Source organism: Beta vulgaris, chromosome 8 (genome assembly GCF_026745355.1).
Source record: "Beta vulgaris subsp. vulgaris cultivar EL10 chromosome 8, EL10.2, whole genome shotgun sequence".
NCBI classification, from domain to species: Eukaryota; Viridiplantae; Streptophyta; class Magnoliopsida; order Caryophyllales; family Amaranthaceae; genus Beta; species Beta vulgaris.
In genome coordinates, this window is record NC_079209.1 from 12165158 (window position 1) to 12187131 (window position 21974).

At 34.9% G+C, this 21974-nt stretch overlaps 1 protein-coding gene across 1 annotated transcript; it reads right to left on the reverse strand.

The window, feature by feature from the left end:
* Window positions 1–3384: 3384 nt before the first annotated feature.
* On the reverse strand, window positions 3385–7346 carry LOC104882815 (nuclear transport factor 2A). The gene is made up of 2 exons (XM_010667215.4): window positions 6989–7346; window positions 3385–3581 (listed from the first exon to the last, which is right to left on the reverse strand). The coding sequence occupies exons 1-2, from the start codon at window positions 7286–7288 to the stop codon at window positions 3507–3509; spliced, it is 375 nt and encodes a 124-aa protein (XP_010665517.1). The 5' UTR covers window positions 7289–7346; the 3' UTR covers window positions 3385–3506.
* Between the last annotated feature and the right edge of the window lie 14628 nt (window positions 7347–21974).

Below are 21974 nucleotides of genomic sequence, written 5' to 3' on the forward strand. Positions count from 1 at the left end.
TAACTAAGCTTAACAGTGTAGTATTTATCTGAATTTAACCACTTGTTATTCACATAGGCTCTCCTAAACACCTCCTTGATTCTACAAATCACCTTCCACACCCAACTTGCAGCAGTAGGAGCCTTATACTCCCACCAGTTAGCTCCTTTGATATACACACTATGCACCCACTTAATCCAAAGGACATCTTCTTTTTGAGACACCTGCCAAATATACTTCCCTATAGCTGCTGCGTCCATGTTAGACAATCATGAGTTCCAAGACCTCCATATATTTTGGGCCTACAAACCCACTCCCAAGCAACTGGAGGACTTTTAGTGAGGAAAACTTTCCCTTCCCACAAAAAAGCTCTACATATTTGCACTATCCTTTTCAGCACACTCTTAGGTAGCATGAACACCTGAGCCCAGTATGTGTGGATGCTCAACAGAATAGAATGAACTAGAACTGATCTTCCTGCATAAGATAGATGTCTGGAACTCCAGCACATCACTCTATGAAGAATCCTATCTATTAATACATCACAATCTACTACAGCTAGCCTTTTGGATGTAATAGGCACTCCTAGGTATCTAAAAGGAAATTGTCCTTTTTTTATACACATTTTACCAAAACAAAACAATTTGACCAGTAGTGGCAAACTGACACTCAACCATAGCAAAGAAAGACAGAAAAGATTTACGAACTTCAGTTTTATTTTGCAACAGATAAACCCAAACAACATGAGAATAGTCATCAACAAGAGTCAAGAAGTAAACAGCACCACAAGAGGAAGACACACTATATGTTCCCGACATATCACAATGAACTAATTCAAACAGTCTACTGGCTTTATGTGTACTACTAGGAAAACAATCTCATATTTGTTTTGTCATAGGACAAACATCATAAATTTTATTTAATTTCTTCCAATCATGACTAGAACGAATAGCAGGAAGCAGCTTCACTACACATTATGATGGATGACCTAACCTTTGATGCCACAAATCAAAGATACTCAATTCAGCAACACCAGTAGCATGCACCGTCGCCACCGTCCGAAAATAGTAAAGCACCCCTCGCGTCCACCTACTGCAATCAAAGTCCCCGAGGACCTGTCTTGTATAGCACATAGAGAAGATGTGGATTGAAGGATAAAATCATTATCAGCTAGCAAATGAGACACTAAGTTCAAATGACACTGAAAATCAGGAACAAATAAAATATGATGTAAGACAAGAGTGTCAGCAAGATAGACATCTCCCTCCATAGTGGCAGAAGCGGAACATTCACTAATACAGATAAGATTGCCAATTATATGATGAGATGCACCGGTGTCAATAATCCACTCCATACCTCCCATATGATCACCAGACTTGTGCTCGGAGTTAACCAAGGTCATTAGAGCTTGAATTTGCTCTTGTGTAAGACTCGCGAGAGGAGTCCCTCCTCCTTCCCTCGACCCAAACACACCATCAGCCACCACATGGGCATGCACCCCCCTGCATTACGCGTTGCCCCAGCAGCACTACCACTATCACCTGCTGCCCCAGCAACACTACCACCAGATGTGTGAGACACGGCAGTAGACCCTTTGCTAGGAGGCCTGTCGAGGCGCCCCGAATTATGCGCATGCAAGCGCTCCTCATGTCCCTTTCGTTTACAATGAGTACAAATGAGCTTTGATTTATTAATACGTGTGAAGCGACTCTTGTCTCGGTCAGAATTAAAATGAAAAGCATGAACATCACTTACCCCTCTATCACGAGAAATGCCCGAGACTGCTTCTCTTGTATCAACGTCTGATAGGCTCTATTAATGTCATGTAGGGGCTGCTGGGACAACAAATTGGTGCGCAGAGCCCGATAAGCCATGTTGTCAAGGCCAATGAGAAACTGGTGGAAGATCTCCTTTTCCCTATCTCTGGCCAGCTTCGAAACCAGACCAGAGTCACACTTGTGGCACTCGCATGAAGGTAAGGGCTTCTAACGAGTCAACTCATCGTAATATCCCATGAGCTTCGAGTAATACTCATCGACACTCATCGAACCTACCTGTTTACAGTCTGATATCTCGTCTTTATCTGTTGGATGCGTGGTCCATTTTCTACGTAAAACCACCTCTCAATATACACTTATAAGTGACGAGTATTCTTATGCATCGGGACCGTCCCCGCAATCTTTATGTCCATATTCCGCAAAATCCAACATAAAATCATCGAATATACGATGTCCCAATCAAGGACAGCTATCAGATTAGTGGGTTTTCGGGGTCGTTCCCTCAGCGAACCCATATTTGCGTTGCGCTCGTGACGAGAAAGTCATGGCTCGAGCCTACGCCACATAGTTGCCGCTAGTGAAGGTGACCTGTGTGATCATATTTCCTGGTTGATCACTGGAGCCCAAGTAATAAGGAGAAGTCAGGTTCACGTTCCATTGCTTTATTCGATCTATCGCACTTCACGTGGGTGATGTTCAAATCGTCGGCTCAGACAATGAGGTTCACAAGTGCGCCGGGGAATATTCTGGCTCTGATACCATGCCAAGGTATTAAGGTCGATGATGATGATGTAGGTAGAGGCCAAGTTAATTCGTGTCTCGTGTATTGCCAAAGCAGAAGCTACATCCAAATATACAACCCTAATGCCATACAAAACTAAAAACTGGTTGGGCTAAGAATACAAAATATATATGAGTAGGCCCAACCCAAATATAACACAACATAAAACATATACATGGTCCAACACTTCCTACTATTAAGATAAATAAATTTAGGTCCATTAATATTTTTCGTCCTATGCAGATTTACATATTTACTTATCAAATATGCATTTGATTAGTTACAATCTAATTTGTGCTTATTCAATTACATGCTACTTAGAACTGGTTTCATTAGGTTGAAGAAGGCATGGCCTAAATTATGCACAAACTAGATTATCAGAGTAATAAAATTTAGGTAAAATTAGACTTAACACCACAAACTACAGCGTGGGTGGACCCAACACCAACAAATTGACTAGTAGCCAAAACACCACAAAATGTTAGCTTGGGTGCAGCAAGTGTCAAAGATGACACCGGAAAACTCACTTTTCTCGCCGGCGGCGTGGAATCCGTGATAATTTTATTTCTTTTCGATTTTCCCCTTTTTCTTTCATTTATCCTATTTTTCCTTAATTAGAACCTAAGTCACGTGAACATGTGTCGGGAAAAGTTAGTTTCAGCGTCATCTATGACACTCGCTACACCAAGGCCATTAGTTGGTCTTTTGACTACTAGTAAAAGTTGGTATTGTTGGGTGCACCCGTGTCATCGGTTGTGATGTTAAGGCGAATTTTGTCTAAAATTTAATATAAATTAGTTTTCATATCATGCTTGGAAAACAGCTGACTCGGTGAGACAAATCATGTACTAGAAAAATACTTCATATAAAAACTTTAATTGGATTTTGTCCATCAATTCCACAATGTTTGCAATTACAAGTTTACAACCATGGGATATTCCTGGCAGGACATAGAAGTAGAAGCAAAATCAACAGTAATTAAGCCGGAATATGTCATTTTGCACAGCGTAGCTGCCTTGCCCCGTTGGAATCAAATGAAACATCTGTGCCAAAATACATACACACCCAAAATAGATTATTAGTACCTAGCACCTAAAAAACATGCATGGTATATCATTCTGCATTTCCAAGTAAAGTAGATTTAGAGATTGTTTAGTTGTTGCATAAGATCAATTGTTCTTATATTATTACCCCGACTTTTCATCAGATAAATTCCCAAAAGTACCATCATATTACTGACATGATGTTAAAATTGCACTTTCATCTAACGAAAAATTTCAGAAAAGTCCACATCTCGATGACAAATAATGGAATCTTTGGATGAAAATATATCCTCTTAGGTGAAGCAACACCTTCTACATTCATTCTTACAATATCGTCAGCCAGAAAAAATTGAAGCACACCTCTAGTTGCACCTAGCTAATAAGTATGCCTTTGGCATATTTATGTGACAATAATTTTTTCTTTTCTTTGAAGGCTATAAATAACATAAATATTAGCTTAAATATTGAATACCAATTTCAGCTGCAGGTTGGTGCGTGAAATGATGCTCAAGGCCAGTTATGTGAGAATGGTTTTGAAACACATGACCATTTGTTTTACAGATGTAACTATGCAGTGCAGATCCTAAGGAAAGTAAAATCTTGGCTCAGCATTAAGTATACTGATGAAGGTTATGAAAGGCTGATTATGTTTATTGATCACAGTAAAAGAACCAGATTCAGATAGAATATTTGGGAGCTGTTATCAACTGCCTTGTGTATTACATATGGTGGGCGAGGAATGAAGCAATATGGAACAAGATGGTGTGGCAGCCTGAGAGAATATTTGACAAGATTAAGCTGATAGCTACTAGCAGACTGCAGTTGATGTGTCTTAGGAAAATTTCAGTTACGGACAAGTCTTGGACCTCTTGGTTAGATACTTTGTGTTATACAAATGTATAGTCTTGTTGTCTTTCTCTTAATCTTGGGAGGTCCAACTAGTTGGTTTGTCCAACTAAGAGGAAGAATAGGTTGTAAATGATTTTTGGTGTGAATATATTACCTTAGAAAAAAAAAGGTTATCATCCTAGTAAGATTTTCTCCAAAATTATTGGAACATCTTTAAGATGAAATTGAGGAGGGTTTATTTCTGTTTTAAGAGAAACGTGATAATTATCAGGCCTATTTAATTATCAGGAATCAGCCAAAGGAACTCTTTTAACCCTTCCTCATCCCCAAATGTCAGGCCCGGTCCTGAGGGATGTTTGGAGGGGCGCTGGCCAAGGGCCCAAGCCTCTAAGGGGCCCAATCTCCAAAAAATTTAAAACAAAATCTGAACAATCAACACTTAACGCTCTCTCAAAAACTGAAACAGTAAATGCGACTCATCGTCTTCTTCAGCTGTTCTTAATTCAATTCTTCTACTCCCACTCTTTTCCAAGCAAATTAAATTCGTCTTTTAATTCCCAAAAATTTCTCCAACCTCCATTAAACTCCTGAAAATTTTCATATTTTCCCAAAAAAATAGCTATTAACCTTCCTTATGGCAACAAGAATTCTTTTCTACAATTTAAATAGGAGATAATTTGATTTGTATAATGCAATACTCATACGATTTAGTCTGAATCAAGTGAAGTTATTAAGATATTTATGAAATTAAGAACATAAGTAAGGGTTTTGGGAATTTTTATTCGACTGTGATTCGGATATTCGGCGATTTTTTTTTCTTACGAGTACTTTGTTGGGTTCGCCGCCTTGCCGGATTACTCTGCCTCGTCAGACGGTAGTGTTAAGGATTTTCTACACAAATCATTGTTTTAAGTGTTTTTAAAACTTTTATTGGGAAAATTCTATTAAGATATTTTGTTGGAAAGACCTAATAAAAAAATTATTAAAAAAAATATTATGATACTTTCCTTGGTTATTAAGACCACCTTAATATTTTTCAACAAAAAATAAAGTCAATTTTTAAATATTGCCTTTTCTTTTCCTCCCTTTCTTATTTAATCGAACCAATAATCTCTTTGTTTTTTTCTATCCTAATCTCTTCAAATTGGTAAGCAAGAGGAAAGACTTGGTAGTGTTAAGGAATTAGGAGAGAGAAAAAAAAAATAGGTTGGTCTTATTTAATGAGAAAGAAAGGGGAAGAAATTAATGCCATAAAATTGATCATTTAGTCGAAAACGTTGATGTGGTCTTAAGTAATAAATAGGTTTTTTTAAACAAACAAGTTTTTATTAGGTACTTCTCAATAAAATAGCTATTTTAGGGTCTGTTCTTCCCAATTTATTTTCAATTCAGCTCAACTCAGTTCAGTTCAGCTCAACTTCATTCTTTTATAATCATTTTATTAAATATTATTATTATATTGGTCTAATTTATTTTACTAATTACTCTTATTATTATTATTATTATTATTATTATTATTATTATTATTATTATTATTATTATTATTATTATTATTAATTATTTTGCACGGTCCGACACAATCATTATTTTTATTACTAAATACTACCTCCGTTTCCTAAAGATCTTCCTTGATACTATTCCTATAGATATCAAGGAGGAACTATTTGTGTGGGGTATGTGGTGGGTAAAGTAGGAGAGAGAAAAAGATTAAGATAAATAAACAAATAAAAAGGGGTTAAAGTAGGAGAGAGAAAGAGAATAAAATTGAATTAATAATGTAATGATGGACCATATGATAGGGACATGAGAGGGGAAAAGGGGGAAAAAATTCCAAATAAGGAATAAAGTAGAAGAGGGAAAATCTTTTGGAAACGCACTTAAACGGAAAGAGGAAAGATCTTTAGGATACGGATGGAGTATTATTATATTATTAAATCTAATTATTAAAATAGTAATATTAGTTTACTTCTTATATATTATTGTTATCATATCATCATCATCAAGTATTAATATATTAATACAAATAATATAAAATAATAATTATTAATTATCATTATTATCATTAATTATTATTATTATTAATTTATGATTATTAATATTATTTATTCATAACTATCTTTTAAAAATATTCAAAATACTATTATTATTATTTATTATTATTACTTATCATTATAATTATTATTTAATATTCATATTATTATTATTTAAATATTATTTTATATATTTATTACATTTAATTTAATTCAATTTAGTTTAATTCAATTCATTTCAGTTTAGCTGTGTTATGCCGAAGAAAACAAGCCCTTAATAGGTCTTTTAATGTTTCCTTTTTTAATAAACTTTGATCAACTTAATTATTTCAAACATACGTGGATGACTAGATGTCATTAGTTGGTAAATTTTCGTAAAGATGATAATTAAAACTAGGGATCGCATCTCATCTACATACATCACTAAGCTTAGTCGATCGCTCTCCAACACCAACAAAAAAAAATAATCTAAGACAGATCAAAACAAAACAAAACAAAAAGCGGATACAAGAACTGTTCATGTCAGACCTGGCTGAATCTTAGCTGATGCTCCTCCCCCGTCAATTGTAAGCTACCACTTACAAAGACAACAATACCTCCATTGATGGACGAAGGTTGAGAATCAATGGTGCTGATTGCATGACGACATTGATCAAACGGCAAACCATTAAGCTTACTAGAAATCTCCTCTATCCCTTGAAATTTTTGGCCTTCAAAATTGAGCAATGAAGCTGGATGATAAAGTGTAATAAGAGAAGGACGTTCGTTGTCAAATAAATGGTAGTAATGATCTACAAATGCTCTTCCTACACCTTCATACTCTTCCATTTTTCTTTCAATTCTCTCCTCTTTTTTTTTTTCTCTCCTTTTTTTTTCTTACACTTAAAAACTTCCTTGCAACGCGGAATATTAATATATATATATAGAAGGAATAAGATGGCTCAACATAAAGTTTAAGCAAAGAACAAAGATACTCTAAGGTCGCATGGCACTACCTCTTTCTAGCTTTTGAAGCATCAAATTTTACCATTTAGGCCCTTGAATTATCGGTATGATGTTTAAACTATAGTACTAGTACAAGAGAATGTATCATAGTACATAAGATTATATTTCCTGATATTCATTGGGGGTATTAATGGAATTAGGCCTGAAAGTTTGAATGAGAATTGTTCGCTGTGGTTCTACGCAAAGGCATAAATCTGGAAAAAGGGTGACTATTTTGTAGAAGAGCATCTCTTTTTGCATATTATTCCATTGCTCATTGGGCCTTTTTTTTTTTTGCTAGTACCTTTTTTTAGCCGTACATATCTCAATATTAGACTTTTGCCTAAGGGTGAGCAAAAAAATTGTATACCCGGTCCCAGACCGAGAACTGGTCAGGTTTTGTCGGATCCCGATGAAAACTGGTTCCATTGAACTCGGGTCTAGGTCTAAAAATGAAACCCGATTTAACCAATTTCAATTTGCGAGTCTCGAATTTTTGGATCCAATATCCTCTAGGTACCCGTTTCCACTGAGTATCTAGTGAACTGGGATGGGAATCGAGTATCCGGAAGTGAAATTAATATGTTTCAACTTTTGTTTTAGGCCCCCTTTCGAGAACCCGTGGTAAGATGAAATTTCTCTGGGCTACCCTCTCACAAGACCACTCACCTAGAGGCCCAACAAGCCCCAAACCTCCCCCCCCCCTCCCAACAACAATGTTGATATTTTGCTTCTAATACCAAGATTTGAACCTTGGTTTCCCATGTTGGAGATAGGAAGTCATACCATTGGACCCAAGAGTCCTTGGTGTTTTTTCAACTAATTGACCAATTATAAATCTTAGGAAACACGGATTTTCACCATATACCCCGACAAATTTTTTTATTCACCATATACCCTCGATGTTTTCAAAAGTCACTATATCCCCTCAATTTGTTGATATTTGATCACCATATGCCTTTAATGATTAACTACTATCACAAATTTTTATTACTAACCCCTAACTCAATTACTAAACCTTAATTAATCTCTATATCACTCATTTATCCTATCAAATTAGCATTGGAACAACATCTAAGGCTAAAGAAGAATGAAGAGAGTTATGAGAAAGGGTGAGTAAAGGGGTCATTGGTGGTGTTTTGATGATGGTTGATTAAGATTAATGCCTCAAAAAAGGGGTTAATCAGGGTTTGATAATAGAATTATGGGTTAATGACTAAAAACGTTGATTATAACACCTCCAAATTAATAATTTAGTAAACAATATTTGAGTAACTGGGGAGTATTACTGCCACGTTACTAACACGCTTTCGGCAACCAACTATTAACTATCAAACTAACTTGCAGCGGAAGACTTTAACCAAAAATAATAATACTTTATTAATAAAAGTAAATATTGTTCTCAATAACTCAATATAAATAAAACATCCTAATCTAGGTGAAGATCCCCTTCCTAGTATGCTCCCATGCACATCCAAAATTTACCTGCAAATTGCTTACCAAAAAGGTAAACAGGGCAAAGCCAAATAGGAAAAAGAAAATACGCGTCAGTATAAAACTGAGTACGAAATGTACTAGATAAGTAACACATTTGTTAGTTCGCAACATTTTTTTCATTTCGAAAACTCCTACCAATATTCAAGAATAACTCTTTAAGAATAAACTATTTTCAAACACTTAATAATAATTCAAGAATAACTTTTAAGAACAAACTCTTTCCAAACACTTGAATAATAATTCAAGAAAACCTTTTAAGAACAAACTCTTTCCAAACACTTGGATAATAATTCAAGAATAACCTTTTAAGAGAAAACTTTTTCCAAACAACTTGGATTAAAAATAATCCTGAAAACAATTCCTCTTCTTATCTCCCCTTCTATTTTGCTAAGTGTGCACACCCCCAAGCTAGTCATCCCATCACGGAGCTATATCAAGGGGTAACTATAATTGCCAACAAGTGGACTTTGAAACTCTAGATGTTAATCAAGCGAAATAATAATAAAATATGACTTGTAAGTTATTAATAAACCTCCTTTTCTCATAAACAACTTTTTAATATTCAAAGTTCAACAAAACCAATCAACCTTTCCTTGTAAAAATAATTTAATTTTCCAAAAAGGGTAACAAAATATTTATAGAAAATGATTGATAAAATCATTACTTCTTTTCACTTTCAAGAGTGAGCAATAAAATATTGTAACAATTTTAAACCAAATTTCTAAACCAATCCAACCATTAAATCAATAAACAACTTTATCACATAAAACCACATTTAAAAGATCTAGCTACATAACGTACCTTGATCTTGCACAAAAGTATACTAGTATCTCCACTTATTCTTATCTTGAGCTTTCTTAACCAACCAATAAGTAATTATTCACATGAACTTAATCATGAATTTAAACATGAATGACCTATCATGAGCATAATATTTTTGAGTAAGGAATATGAAATATTTTTCTTAACCAAAGAAAATTAGAACTTTAATAAGAAATATAAAACTAGAATAGATCTCTATTACATAAGGGAAGGGGGAGCAATGGTGTCCTCTTTTGAAATATCTATTTTACCCTCCTTCCATTTCTAAATTACAAAAGGAATGTCAATACTAAATGGGGGTTCTAACAAAGCCACCGGAAAATAAATTTCAACATCACTCAAAAATCACTTATATCAGGTTACTTACAAATGACTCATAGAATTGAGAAAATCACAAAAAATCACGAAAATCACGAAAATGATCGGGAAACTTTACAAAAACAAAATATTTTACTTACAAACTAAAACTAATATACTAGGACGTCAATACATACAAAACATTGACAAAATTCACTTACAAATCATTGTTCTTGAAAATCATCATCTCTATTATCTCTATTATATAAGGGAAGGGGGGAGCTATGGTGTCCCCGAATAAAGAGACTATTTTACCCCTTTTCCTTTCTAAATTACAAATTCACTTACAAACCAAAGGGAGATTCAAATAAAAATACTGAAAATAAAATTATAACAATCACTCACAATTCAACTAAAATCATAAAATTGCATGATTTACATTATATAAATCACTCAAATGAGTAAACTTTACAATAACCAAAAAATTAACTTACAACCAATACACTACAACGTCAATACATACTCACAAAAATTTAACTTGAAATTCAAGTGTCGACTTTCTCACAATATATGAAGTAATGTACTTAATTCAAAAATCAACTAAAAAATTATAATATTAGAAATCATAGATAAATTTAATAAAAATTTTATTTTTTTCATAGAATTTAACTTTGAAAAGTAAAAAAAAAAGACTGGTGAGAGACTTAAGTGACAGAGACTAAACCAATTAAATTTTTTAACTAAAAACAATTATAATTTGTATGTTTAATGTTCAAATTCAGACTTTTACATAAGTCGAAAAGAATCGAATTTCTATCTTGAAAAAAATTCAAGCACACATCGCGCACAAAAAATTCTAGTAAGAAGAGATGGAAGAATGAAGTAAGAGAGTGTGGATTCTCCAAAGTTTTGTGTGGAAAAGATGGATTAAGGTATGGGGTATTTATACGAGTAGAATATGTAGTACTTAACTTCCAAAACTAAATAGTTTGTAACCTTTACCATAAATGAAGAGATTAAACCAAGATTTGTAACCTCCATCATAAATTTGGAAGTTATATGAAAACAAAACTCCCTCCAATCACTATAGAGTCCCATAGGAAAATATGGCAAAAAAAAAAAATCGTTTTTTTGGTTTTCTGAAATTTTCTGACTAGGATTTAATACCAAAAGATTAGCAAATCCAATGTTGGCGCCATATTCAAGCCAAAATAAACAGTGAAAATACTAAAATACCCTTTGCTTAAAATATTTATTTTAGAAAATAAATATAAAATAAATATTTAATTGTTTAAACAAATACTAAAATATATTGGGTATTACATTGATGACCATTTGTCATTCAGGACATATGGTGAATTCGAAAAAATTGAGGGGTGTATGGTGAATCTTGAAAAGTTCGAGGATATATGGTGAATATAAAAAATTTGTGTGGGGATATATGGTAAAGATTTCATAGGAAATAATACTTCGCGCACTTTTAATAAAATGCCAACAGCTCAAGTCCATAAATAATAAAAACATGTTCTCTCAAATTGAAGCTCTTAATAAACAAGAATTTATAAAGACTAGCTAAATTAAGATTTTTTAGGCTAAATAAAGGGAAAATTAATTGATTTTTTTCCCAAGGTACCCCTGAGGTTTTACGAAATGTATGAGGTATCCTTCTTATTTTAGAAATGCACCTGATGTCCTTGTGCTTTAGATTCTCCTAAAATGCACAACACACCTTAATTACTAATGGCATCATATTTCCATTAGGTTTATAAAACTAATTCCCCTTTCTTTGTTTTACCCAAGCTACCTATCTCAAATTTCCATTAGGTTTATAAAACTAATTCCTCTTACTTTGTTTTACCCAAGCTACCCATTCTCTCTTCTATTTTGGGTGACCCACCCCCACAACACCCTTGCATCAGTCATCACTCACCACCTTCTCTTTCCTCCTCTTACCCCTCCGCACTCACCGCCCTACACCACCCACCACCTTCTCATTCCTCCTCTATCTCCTTTGAACTAACCACTACACCATACCACCTTCTCCTTTCTCCTCTCTATTTTGGCGCCTCCCTTTACACAATCTATGTGCCCTATGTAATTTGTTCATATCTATTTTTGTATTTCCTCATTCATATTACTTCTTTGTGGTTTCACTTGTCTTCTTCTTTAATATGGAGTATTTGTTAATCTTTTAGGGTTTTTTGGTTTTTAATTCGGTTCAAGTTGTATAATTATTAAGATTGATTTATTTCTCCTTCAATTTCCTTATTTTGTGGTTTTGGTCTCCTCCTTTGGTTTCTATTAGTATATATTGTATTAAGTATTATATTGTATCCAATGTATATTGGTCAAAGATTAGTTGAGATATGTTAGGATAGCTTAGATCCTAATTATGTTGGATATATATATATATATATATATATATATATATATATATATATATATATATAATGAATTATATGACAAGGGAATTACTTCCTACATGATATCATCTAGGTTAGGGTTTCTTCTTTTCTCTCTATGTCGTCCTCTTCTTCCTTTCTATACCTTCCGCTGCTCTCGACCACCATGCCTGACTCCAAGAAGCCCATTTATCCTGCCCAAGCGATTAGCTACATTAAGACTTATCTTCAATGTGGTTGCTCTATAAAATGCTTGCAATGTGATAATGGTCCGGAATATGACAACTCTTCTTTCACCACCTTTTGTGCTAAGTTTGGTATGGATTTTTGCCTCTCTTGTCCTCACACCTCTCCTCAAAATGGCAAAGCATAATGAAAAATATCATTAACAATTTCACCCGCACCTTACTTAATCATGCCTCCATCCTTCCTTCCTTCTGGCATCACCCTCAAAATCGAAACTTACTTACACAATATTCTTTCCAGCAAGACTCGACAAAATCAATCTCCTACTCAACTCTTATATCAAAAAACTCCTTCTTACTCTCGTCTTCGCCTATTTGGTTGTTTGTGTTATCCTCTATTTTCCTCCACTACAATCAACAAACTTTGACCTCGTTCCACTCCTTGTGTTTTCTTACGATACCCTTCTAATCACCGTGGCTATAAGTGCTATGATTTCTCAAACAACAAAATTATCATTTCTCTCCATATGGTATTTGATGAATCTACCTTTCCGTTCTCTAAAATTCATACTCGTACTACTTCAACATATCATTTCTTGGATGCAAGTTTATCACAAATTGCTATCTAGCACATTCTATCCTCCCCGTCCACACCAAACACGAAGCCTAATTTCCCTAAGTTAATCTAGTCCACTTCACTCTCCACTCTCTTCTCCTGGTGATATCTCGCCTCCCCAGCCCATCCCAACTATGACTGCTCCCCATGCTCTGTGTTTCCCTGTTGCTAGACCCAACACAACTCCTTCTGCCTAATCTTCCCCTCCTTCCTAGCGTGCTGTTGTCTCATATTTTCCCAGCCTAGATTTCCCCTCCCTCATCTTGTTGGTGTGGATTTTGATGAAACTTTTAATCCTGTGGTTAAACCAGCTACCATCCATACTGTACTCAGTCTTACTTAATCTAAAGATTGTCCCATTCATCAGATGAATGTTAATAATGCCTTCTTACATGGTCGTCTTCATGTGACTATCTTTATGCATCAGCCTATGGGATTATGTGACCCTGACCATCCAGACTATGTTTGCTTCCTCCAAAAATATCTCTATTGCCATAAACAAGCTCCCCGGGCTTGCTATCAACGATTTTCTAACTATGTTTCCTTTATTGGTTTCATCCACGGTCAATCTGATCACTCTCTATTTATTTATCATCATGCTAGTGACATTACTTATGTTTTACTCTATATGGATAATATTATTCTCAATACATCTTATATAGCTCTTCGCCGGAAGGTTATGTCTCTACTTGGATCTAAATTTTCCCATGGAAGATTTGGATCTTCTCAGTTATTTCTTGGGTATCGGTGTTACCCGACACTCTAGTGGTTGTTTTTTTTGCTGGAAAAATATGTATTTAAGATCATTGATCGCGTTGGGATGTATTCATGTAAACCTACTCACACTCCAGATGACACCAAATCCAAGTTAGGTGCTGACATGAGTGATCCCTATATGGATCCGAGTACATATCGTAGTTTTGCAGGTGCATTATAATATCTCATTTTCACTCGTCCTAACATCTCCTATGCAGTTCAGCAAATTTGTATCTATATGCATGATCCCCGGGACGCTCATATGACCGCATTGAAAAGCATTATTCATTGTGTTCAGGGAACTTTCAACTGTGGACTCCATCTTTATAAATGTGTCTCAACCTCTCTTATCTTTTATACTAATGTTGATTTGGTTGGACGTCTTGTTACTCATTGTTCAACCTCTGTGTATCGTATTTTCCTTAGTGATAATTAGTGTCCTGGTCCTCTAACGCCAACCTACTTTATCCTGTTCCAGTGTTAGGCCGAATACAGTGGTGTTACAAATGTAGTAGTTGAAACGTGTTGGCTCCGAAACTTATTGCTTGAACTTCATTACCAGTTTACAAAGCTACATTAGTATATTGCGACAATGTAAGTGCGATTAATCTTTCTGGTAATCCCGTGCATCATTAGAAAACAAAACGAGTTGAAATGGATATCCACTTCGTAGGCGAGAAAATTGCTCGAGATGAAGTTCGCGTTCTCCAAGTTCCCTCCTGCTACCAAATTGCTGATATTTTCACTAAAGAGCTTCCCCTATTTTTTTTGGATGAGTTTAGAGCTAATCTTGGTGTGCGTCAACCTCCCGCTTTCATTTTCGGGGTGTTTTAGTATGTATTGTATTGTATCCAATGTATACCGGTCAAAGATTAGTTGAGATATTTTAGGATAGCTTAGATCCTAATTACATTGTATATATTGTTAACCTAATGAATGATATGGCAAAGAAATTACTTCCTACGATTTCAATCTTTAATTAGGTTTCATCTTTTTTTTTCTTTGCCTTCCTTTTCTTTTTATGCCCTTTTCCTTTTGTTCTCATTTCTACTTGAAATTCATATTTTTGTTGTGCATTACAGGAATTCATTAGGTTTTAATTCATATAAATTGGATTGTTTCAAGTGAATATTTGACACTATCTTCGAGCTTCACTCTAGTGTCTTAGCTTCCATCTCTAGTAGAACTAGGAAGGCAAAGATGAAGGATGCTTATGAACTTTCAGCTAGTTTGGTGGAATAGATTCATCATTACTAAATTAGTTCCAGTCTTGCTCTTGTTCTAATATTATGTTTTTTGTGGTAAGGTAGGTTAGGGTTTGGAAAGGGGAAGGTGTTTTGTGGCAGGGTAAATCATGTGTTGGGGAAGGGGAAGGTGTTTTTGGGCGGGATGAGTCACGGTTGGGGAAGAGGAAAGGGTAGTTTTAGGGGTTGGAGTAGTTTTAGGGGTTAAGGTGGTAAGGGATCGTTTTGGGGGGTGGGTAAGGGGGTGGTTTCGGAGGTTGGTGTGATGGGTGGGCGGGGGTGGCTGGGGTGATGGATTTAATTAACTAAGATTAATAGGGGTTTAACTAGAATAAATAAGGATAATTAGCATTAATTTAGTTAATTATAGGTTATTTGGAATAATTAGGTTGATTTGCCTTTGATAACTAACGAAAACTTGACGTTGTTAGTCATTAAGGGTATTTGGTGGATTTAATCTGAATCACAAGAGAATCTGGTGCATTTTTTAAACAAGATGGGTACCTGCTGCATTTCATGAAATCTGAGGGGTATTCGGTGAATAAACCGAAAATTAATTTATAAAATCAAAAGCCTATGCGAGTTGGTAACCGGTTATGGAACAAGTTCCCACCATTTTGGACTAGTTTTGAAAAATTTGTACCCGATTTAGTTGGTCATTGGTTCCGAAATCTCAAAACTGGTTGAGTCTGGGTCTAGTTCTAGCTTTTTTGATCGGGTATCCGGTTTGCTCACTCTTATAATCTACCATTGGAATATTGCTTTGATTTATCAAACATGTGAAAATGTTATAAGCTAATTTAAAAAGGTAACTTTTTGCGCTTATGCTTCTTTTTGTTTTCGTGTAATTGATACTTAGCTTAATCAATTTCAAACAGTGTAAGAGGAGACCAGTTATAAACTTACATGAAATCATTCAAGTTGGACCATTTTGGACCTAATTATTCATCATATTCATTAGTCAATATCATCTGGTCTAGTAGGTTTAACACCCACGCGACATGCCATCACCGTGGCCAAAAAATCCTAAATGGCTTCTTAATATGTGAAACCACTTAAACTTTTGTGGGTCTATCAAGCCAAATTAGTTGTAGTGGTAGTATTTAGTTGTAGGAGCAAGCTTATACTCATGGAATTAGTTATTAGTTATAGACTAGAAGTTAGGTATAGTTGTCAAATTAGGTGTTTGAAATAGGTATTCAGCACCCAATAACTCTTGAAATAGTAAAACTTATTGAAATTGTACTTTAAGGCAATATTTAGTAGACTAGTAGCTCTACAAGTGATACCAAGCTTGTTTGGTGTAGTTGGTTGGAGATTGACCTTGTTACCTTAATCTCACAAGATCAAATCCTTCCAATTTTCCTACTTGGTGGTAATGATCCCCTTATTTTCTCCTTAATCTAAAAGTGTTTGATCAACGAGTAACAAACTAAGAAATTGAGAGAGTTGAGTTCTAGTCGGTTTTTCCTATTAGCTATTTTCAAACACTACTTGTTTAAGCTATAAACAATGAGGTCACTCCTTAATTTCTCTACTAATGAGTTTAGGTTTCAGTGGGGCAGGTACGGAGGATGATCCCTCCACCCTGTACCAGCCTAAAAATCTCATTCACATTCTTCGTCCCACCCACATTGGAGGAGATATATGTTAGAATTTTATTATAATATAACAAGTGAATGATGTTGTAGCACAAATGATTTGAATTGAGAAAGTTGAATAATCAAAATACTAATTGATTATAGATTATAAAATAGCTACATAATGTTAAATTCAAGTTGGTCTTAAAAAACAAAAAGCAAACTAGTAACAAAATATGACCAACGATAATAACTATGATGATCAAAACACTGAAATTGAGCATCTCCACTAATATAAATTAATCAAAACCTAACTCTAATTCTGATGTTTCATATTTTTATATAGATTTTAGGTACAGTTAGGTTGCATTTTCGGAGTATTTTGGTGCATTATAGATCATAATTGCATACTATTACATAATTTGCGAGATATTACTCCTTTTGTGTGTGTTTGGTATTGTTTGATGAATTTCAAGTATTGAGGACATAATTGGAGTATTATTGGACAAAATTGAGTAAGTAGAAGCAATTAAAAGAAATCTACGTTAATAAGGATCGTTTTGGATATCTTTGAGTGTAATTTGGAGCTAAATTGGAGTTGGAACTCAATGAAAGAATTCTAGAAATTGAGCCATGGCTACTCTTTTATTCGTAACTTCTAACTCCATAATGATAATTTGATGATTCTAGCGCCATTAAAAAGTAGGTTTGAAGAGCTCTCTAATAATAGGTTTCACGACCCAATGTAAGTTATATTATAGGAAATATAGGCTTTGCAAGTTGAACCTGTTTTGCTATGATGATTTAATAGGTTTTCCTTATCTCGTAAACTAGTTTCCTATTACTAGTATTAGGAGATACAATTTTAGGTTAGAGTATTTCTAATTAGGTTAGGATATCTATCATTCATTCTTAAAAGTACGCATTCTTTTATTTTTAGATTTTCCTCTCTAGTTTTTCCCTAGTTTATTTCCTATTCTTATTTTGGAGTTTTAAGATTGTGACTTGGACCAAGATTTCAGATTCCTCTTCTATTCAACCATTGCTAGTCAAGTTTTATTTTTTTTCTCTTCTCCTTATTATATTTTAATAATTTTTTCAATTAATTTTGTTGTTTTTATTGCCATGATTAGTGAGTAGTATTTTTATCGCTAGGATTGAGTTAAACCCTAGTATGGATTGATCATGTGATCTGTCTCTAGTTCCCAGGTTGTTGAGTTATATGCTTAGGGTTTCATAGGATTGTTCCTGTTGTCAATTTTGCATCTTGATTTAGCCCACATTTTATATTATCAATGAAAGTTAGAGCTGCGATTAGGATTATTTGTTTAATTCTAAATTTTTATTGTTAATTAAGTTCATCAACGAAAGTTGAGTCTTGATGATTTCGATAATCTCATTGATTTGAATTCTCCCATGAAAAAAGGTGAGAACTAGAATTGTTAATTATTTGAAATTGGTTCTTAGTGCTTCCAATTATATCTGTAAGCCATGAAAATAGGAGACATAAATATTAGTTAGGCCTTTTGCTATCACGAAAGTGAGCTCTAGGTATTGAGAAATAACCGACAATTTAGTTTCAGTTTGCAACTAGTATGCTTTATTACTGAGTCATAAGGGAATGTCAATCTCGCCTAAGCTATAATTGAATAACTGGGATGTAAATTATATTTTGATCAATTCATATTAGTGGTGATGCTTAATCGATCTTAGTGTTTAATTATCATAGTATTAATCTTTGATCATCTTTTGTTATTAGTTTAGTTATTAGTCTATATATTTTTCTTGATATCTGGATTGTGTAGTTATTTCATAGTCGAGAATCAACTAGTGTTTAATCTTGCACCTCCTTGTGTCCAACCTGTATATGCTACGACACCGTTACTTGCAATATTAAAATCTTGTTAGGTTTTTATTTTAATACTGCAAGTGATAAAAACATCAACATCTCTACTCTCCATAGGTGACTCTTCTTCTCATCTCTCAACAACACCAACATGATAACAAGTATCTCTCAAACAAGGAGCATTTGAAGCCGTGTGGAATTCAAATTCCACCTTGTCATTTGATAAGTCAATAATAGTTCATATTTTAGATGCGTTTTTAAGTCTCATTTAGCTTATTTTAGAGCATTTAGGACTAACTCTTGATTTATTTTGGCTCTTTTTAGTTCCATGTTACTTCACGAGGTGTTTTGTTATGTTTGAGTTAATTTTTCACGTTAATCAAACATATTCAATCGCTTGTGAGGTGTTGTAGATGGCTATAGAAGTGAAGATGGGCTGAAGCAGGTGAACACGAACATGTTCTATGAGACACGTCCGTGTCCTTTAGCTGTAATTCAAGGAAGCATGTTTTGAGGGCGACACATCCGTGTCACCATGCTCTCCACAAATTACAATGGCTACTGATTTCAATTTTCCAAGTGATTTTGCTGAATTTTCATATCACAATTGGCGTCTAGACGTCAAGACATATTATAACATCACCATGCACACGGTTGTGACGCAAAGAAGATGATGAAACACTACTCCGACAATTAGCTTTAAATGAGGATATATGATGATGGACTGGACTTTGTGCTTTGGAAAGATTTTTGCGGATATGTGCTTAGATAGAAAATTTAGCCATCGGCCCCACGGTAGGCGCTAAATTGTTTATGCCAAAAATTGACTAAGGGACAATGTTTGGTTGGGATATTGAAAACTAGAATAAAACAAGAGAAATAAAGGATAGAATTCAAGTAACAAAAATAAAGAAAGGGAAGACAAGAAACGATGATACGTAAAACCCCAATGAAGATGGGTAAAGACCACGGGTGGCTTGTGAATCTATCAATCCACTATGAAGACGATGTTAAATCCACATTTAATACATGTACATTGGATGTTTATATGATGCTCATCTTTGCTAATCTAAATTGTATAACTAAGAGAAGAGTTTAGAAAATATATTCACTTATGATGATCGTGGAGTGGGAGGTGTTCTAGTGATGATGGCCTTTGATGATGTAACTTTTATAGGTTAACTAAAGACACACATGTCTCCTACAATATAGGACATAGTGGTTGTATCCATCACTTAGTCCTCTTGTTGTTTGTAAACTACTCAAAGTAATATACATTGTGTTGACTCGTTCTACAGTAGTAGTAAGTGCTTCTTGGATTATAGGTACGAATGCAACAACTTTGTCTGGTCTATTACTCCTTCTCCTCAGCCAACTGCATCTGTCGCGTCAATCAATACAACTAAGGTCACAAATTAGTTATAAATGTCATTGATTGGCTCCTTGATTCTCTCCAACTGTTTGACCTTGATTGGCAAATAATCCTTTATCCCGTGAGTCATTTAAAAAGTCAAGTGAGTGGAACAAGGATCCGACAAATATAGGAACAACTTTTGACTTTTTTTTTATATTGGTAACCACCTCCTAGTATTTGGGGATTTCTTCTGAGTTGGTTATGTTGCTGGCCGTCGATTGTTGACTTTCGGGCATCACAACGATACTCACCTTTCATCGCGACGTCACGTTCTTGCCGTCACGATGTTAATGATCCGTCATGCGGACATCATTTGTCGCTTGTCCAGACATCACTCACCTGTCATTCGACCATCATCCAGACGTCATTCATCCGTTGTCCAGACATCACTTGTTCGTCATCCATACGTCAGCGTCACCCGCCTGTCTTCCAGACGTCATTCGTCCGTCGTCCTCATCCGTCGTCCAGACGTTACTCACCTGGCATCCAGATGTCATTCATCTGTTGTCCAGACGAACTTAACCGTCATCCAGATGGAATCAATTATCGTCCAATATAACTCAACTGTCACACCACACGAAATCAATTGTCGTACAGACGGAATCAACTATCATCCTGACGTCACTGTACAAGGATAGTGAAGACCACGACTAAACTGTGTTAGTTACTGCTGCATTATTGTGTTATTCGTCCTTCACCCATAGATCTTGGCGAATGAAAATGCTCATTGTTGTACGGTCTAAGTCCATGGATTTCTGGTAGGTCGAAATTCTCCACCAAAAAGCAGAACAAGGGTGCCTATAAGAAAGTCAAGGGGCGAAAAAAATGCTAGCTAAGTCAACATAAGGAAAATATTTTTTAATTGTGTGTGTTTTCTCCTTTTTTTTTTCTTTGTTGTTGTTGTTATTGTTGTTTGTTTGTTTGTTCTAGATAACGCTAGTAGAAAGAACATGAATTGCCGCGGTTTTCAGATAGCTTATTGCGGCTGATATTTGTGCGCAGCAAATCAAGGCGCATTAATAAGGTAATAATCTATTGTTGTAGTTTTTATCTGTAACAACATATTATCCTATTATTGTGGTCGTTTAGAAAAACAACATCAATAGGTGAGTAGGGAGTTTTTCTCATTACTTAAAATCATTTCATCTAGCAGTTGATTACAAAAAACCAACGTAGATTGCAAAAGGCTTGATAATATTAACCGCGTGATAGATAAATAGAATAAATTACAACATAAATCAAACACCTCAAGAACATAAATCCGAAAACCCCTAATTCCATAAAAACACTAGATAAATCCAATACCTCAAATCAACACTAAATAAAACCAACAAATAATTAACTAAAATGCTAAGATTATGCAAAAAATCAGCAAAACTAGATCAGAGAAAACAAGAATGAAACAAAGACAAATAAAAAAAATCCTAGACCTGTCCTCTAATTTACAAGAAATAAAAATAAAAATAAAAACCTAATTGTAGGAAAAATAAGAATACAATAACGAAGTCCTCCACCGCTCGAATTTCGTTGTGTTGATTCCAGCTTCGGCGCTTGAATCCTGCCGCGACAAGTGTTGCTCCATCGCCTGAATTCCGTCGTGCCAATTCCAGCTTCGTTGCCTGAATCCCACTACGACAAGTGTCGCTTTATCGCCTGAATTTTGTCACGATAAGTGTAACTTCATTGCCTGAATTGACCACCATAAGTCTCACTTCAGCTCCTAAATTTTGCTTCACCACTGCCTAAAGTTCACCTAAATTTAGAGGATGTCAGACGGGGTAAGTGACAACGGCAAAAGCAGTTGGGAAGCTCAATAAATGAGAAAGACGCGAGGGAGTCGAAAGAGGCATACTCGATTGGGACATCGAGGC

Coding starts and splice junctions, on each gene's coding strand:
- LOC104882815 (XM_010667215.4), bottom strand. CDS start 7,288: ATGGAAGAGTATGAAGGTGTAGGAAGAGCATTTGTAGATCATTACTAC. Junction 3,582..6,988: donor ATCAGCTAAGATTCAGCCAG/GTCTGACATGAA, acceptor ATTTTGGCACAG/ATGTTTCATTTGATTCCAAC.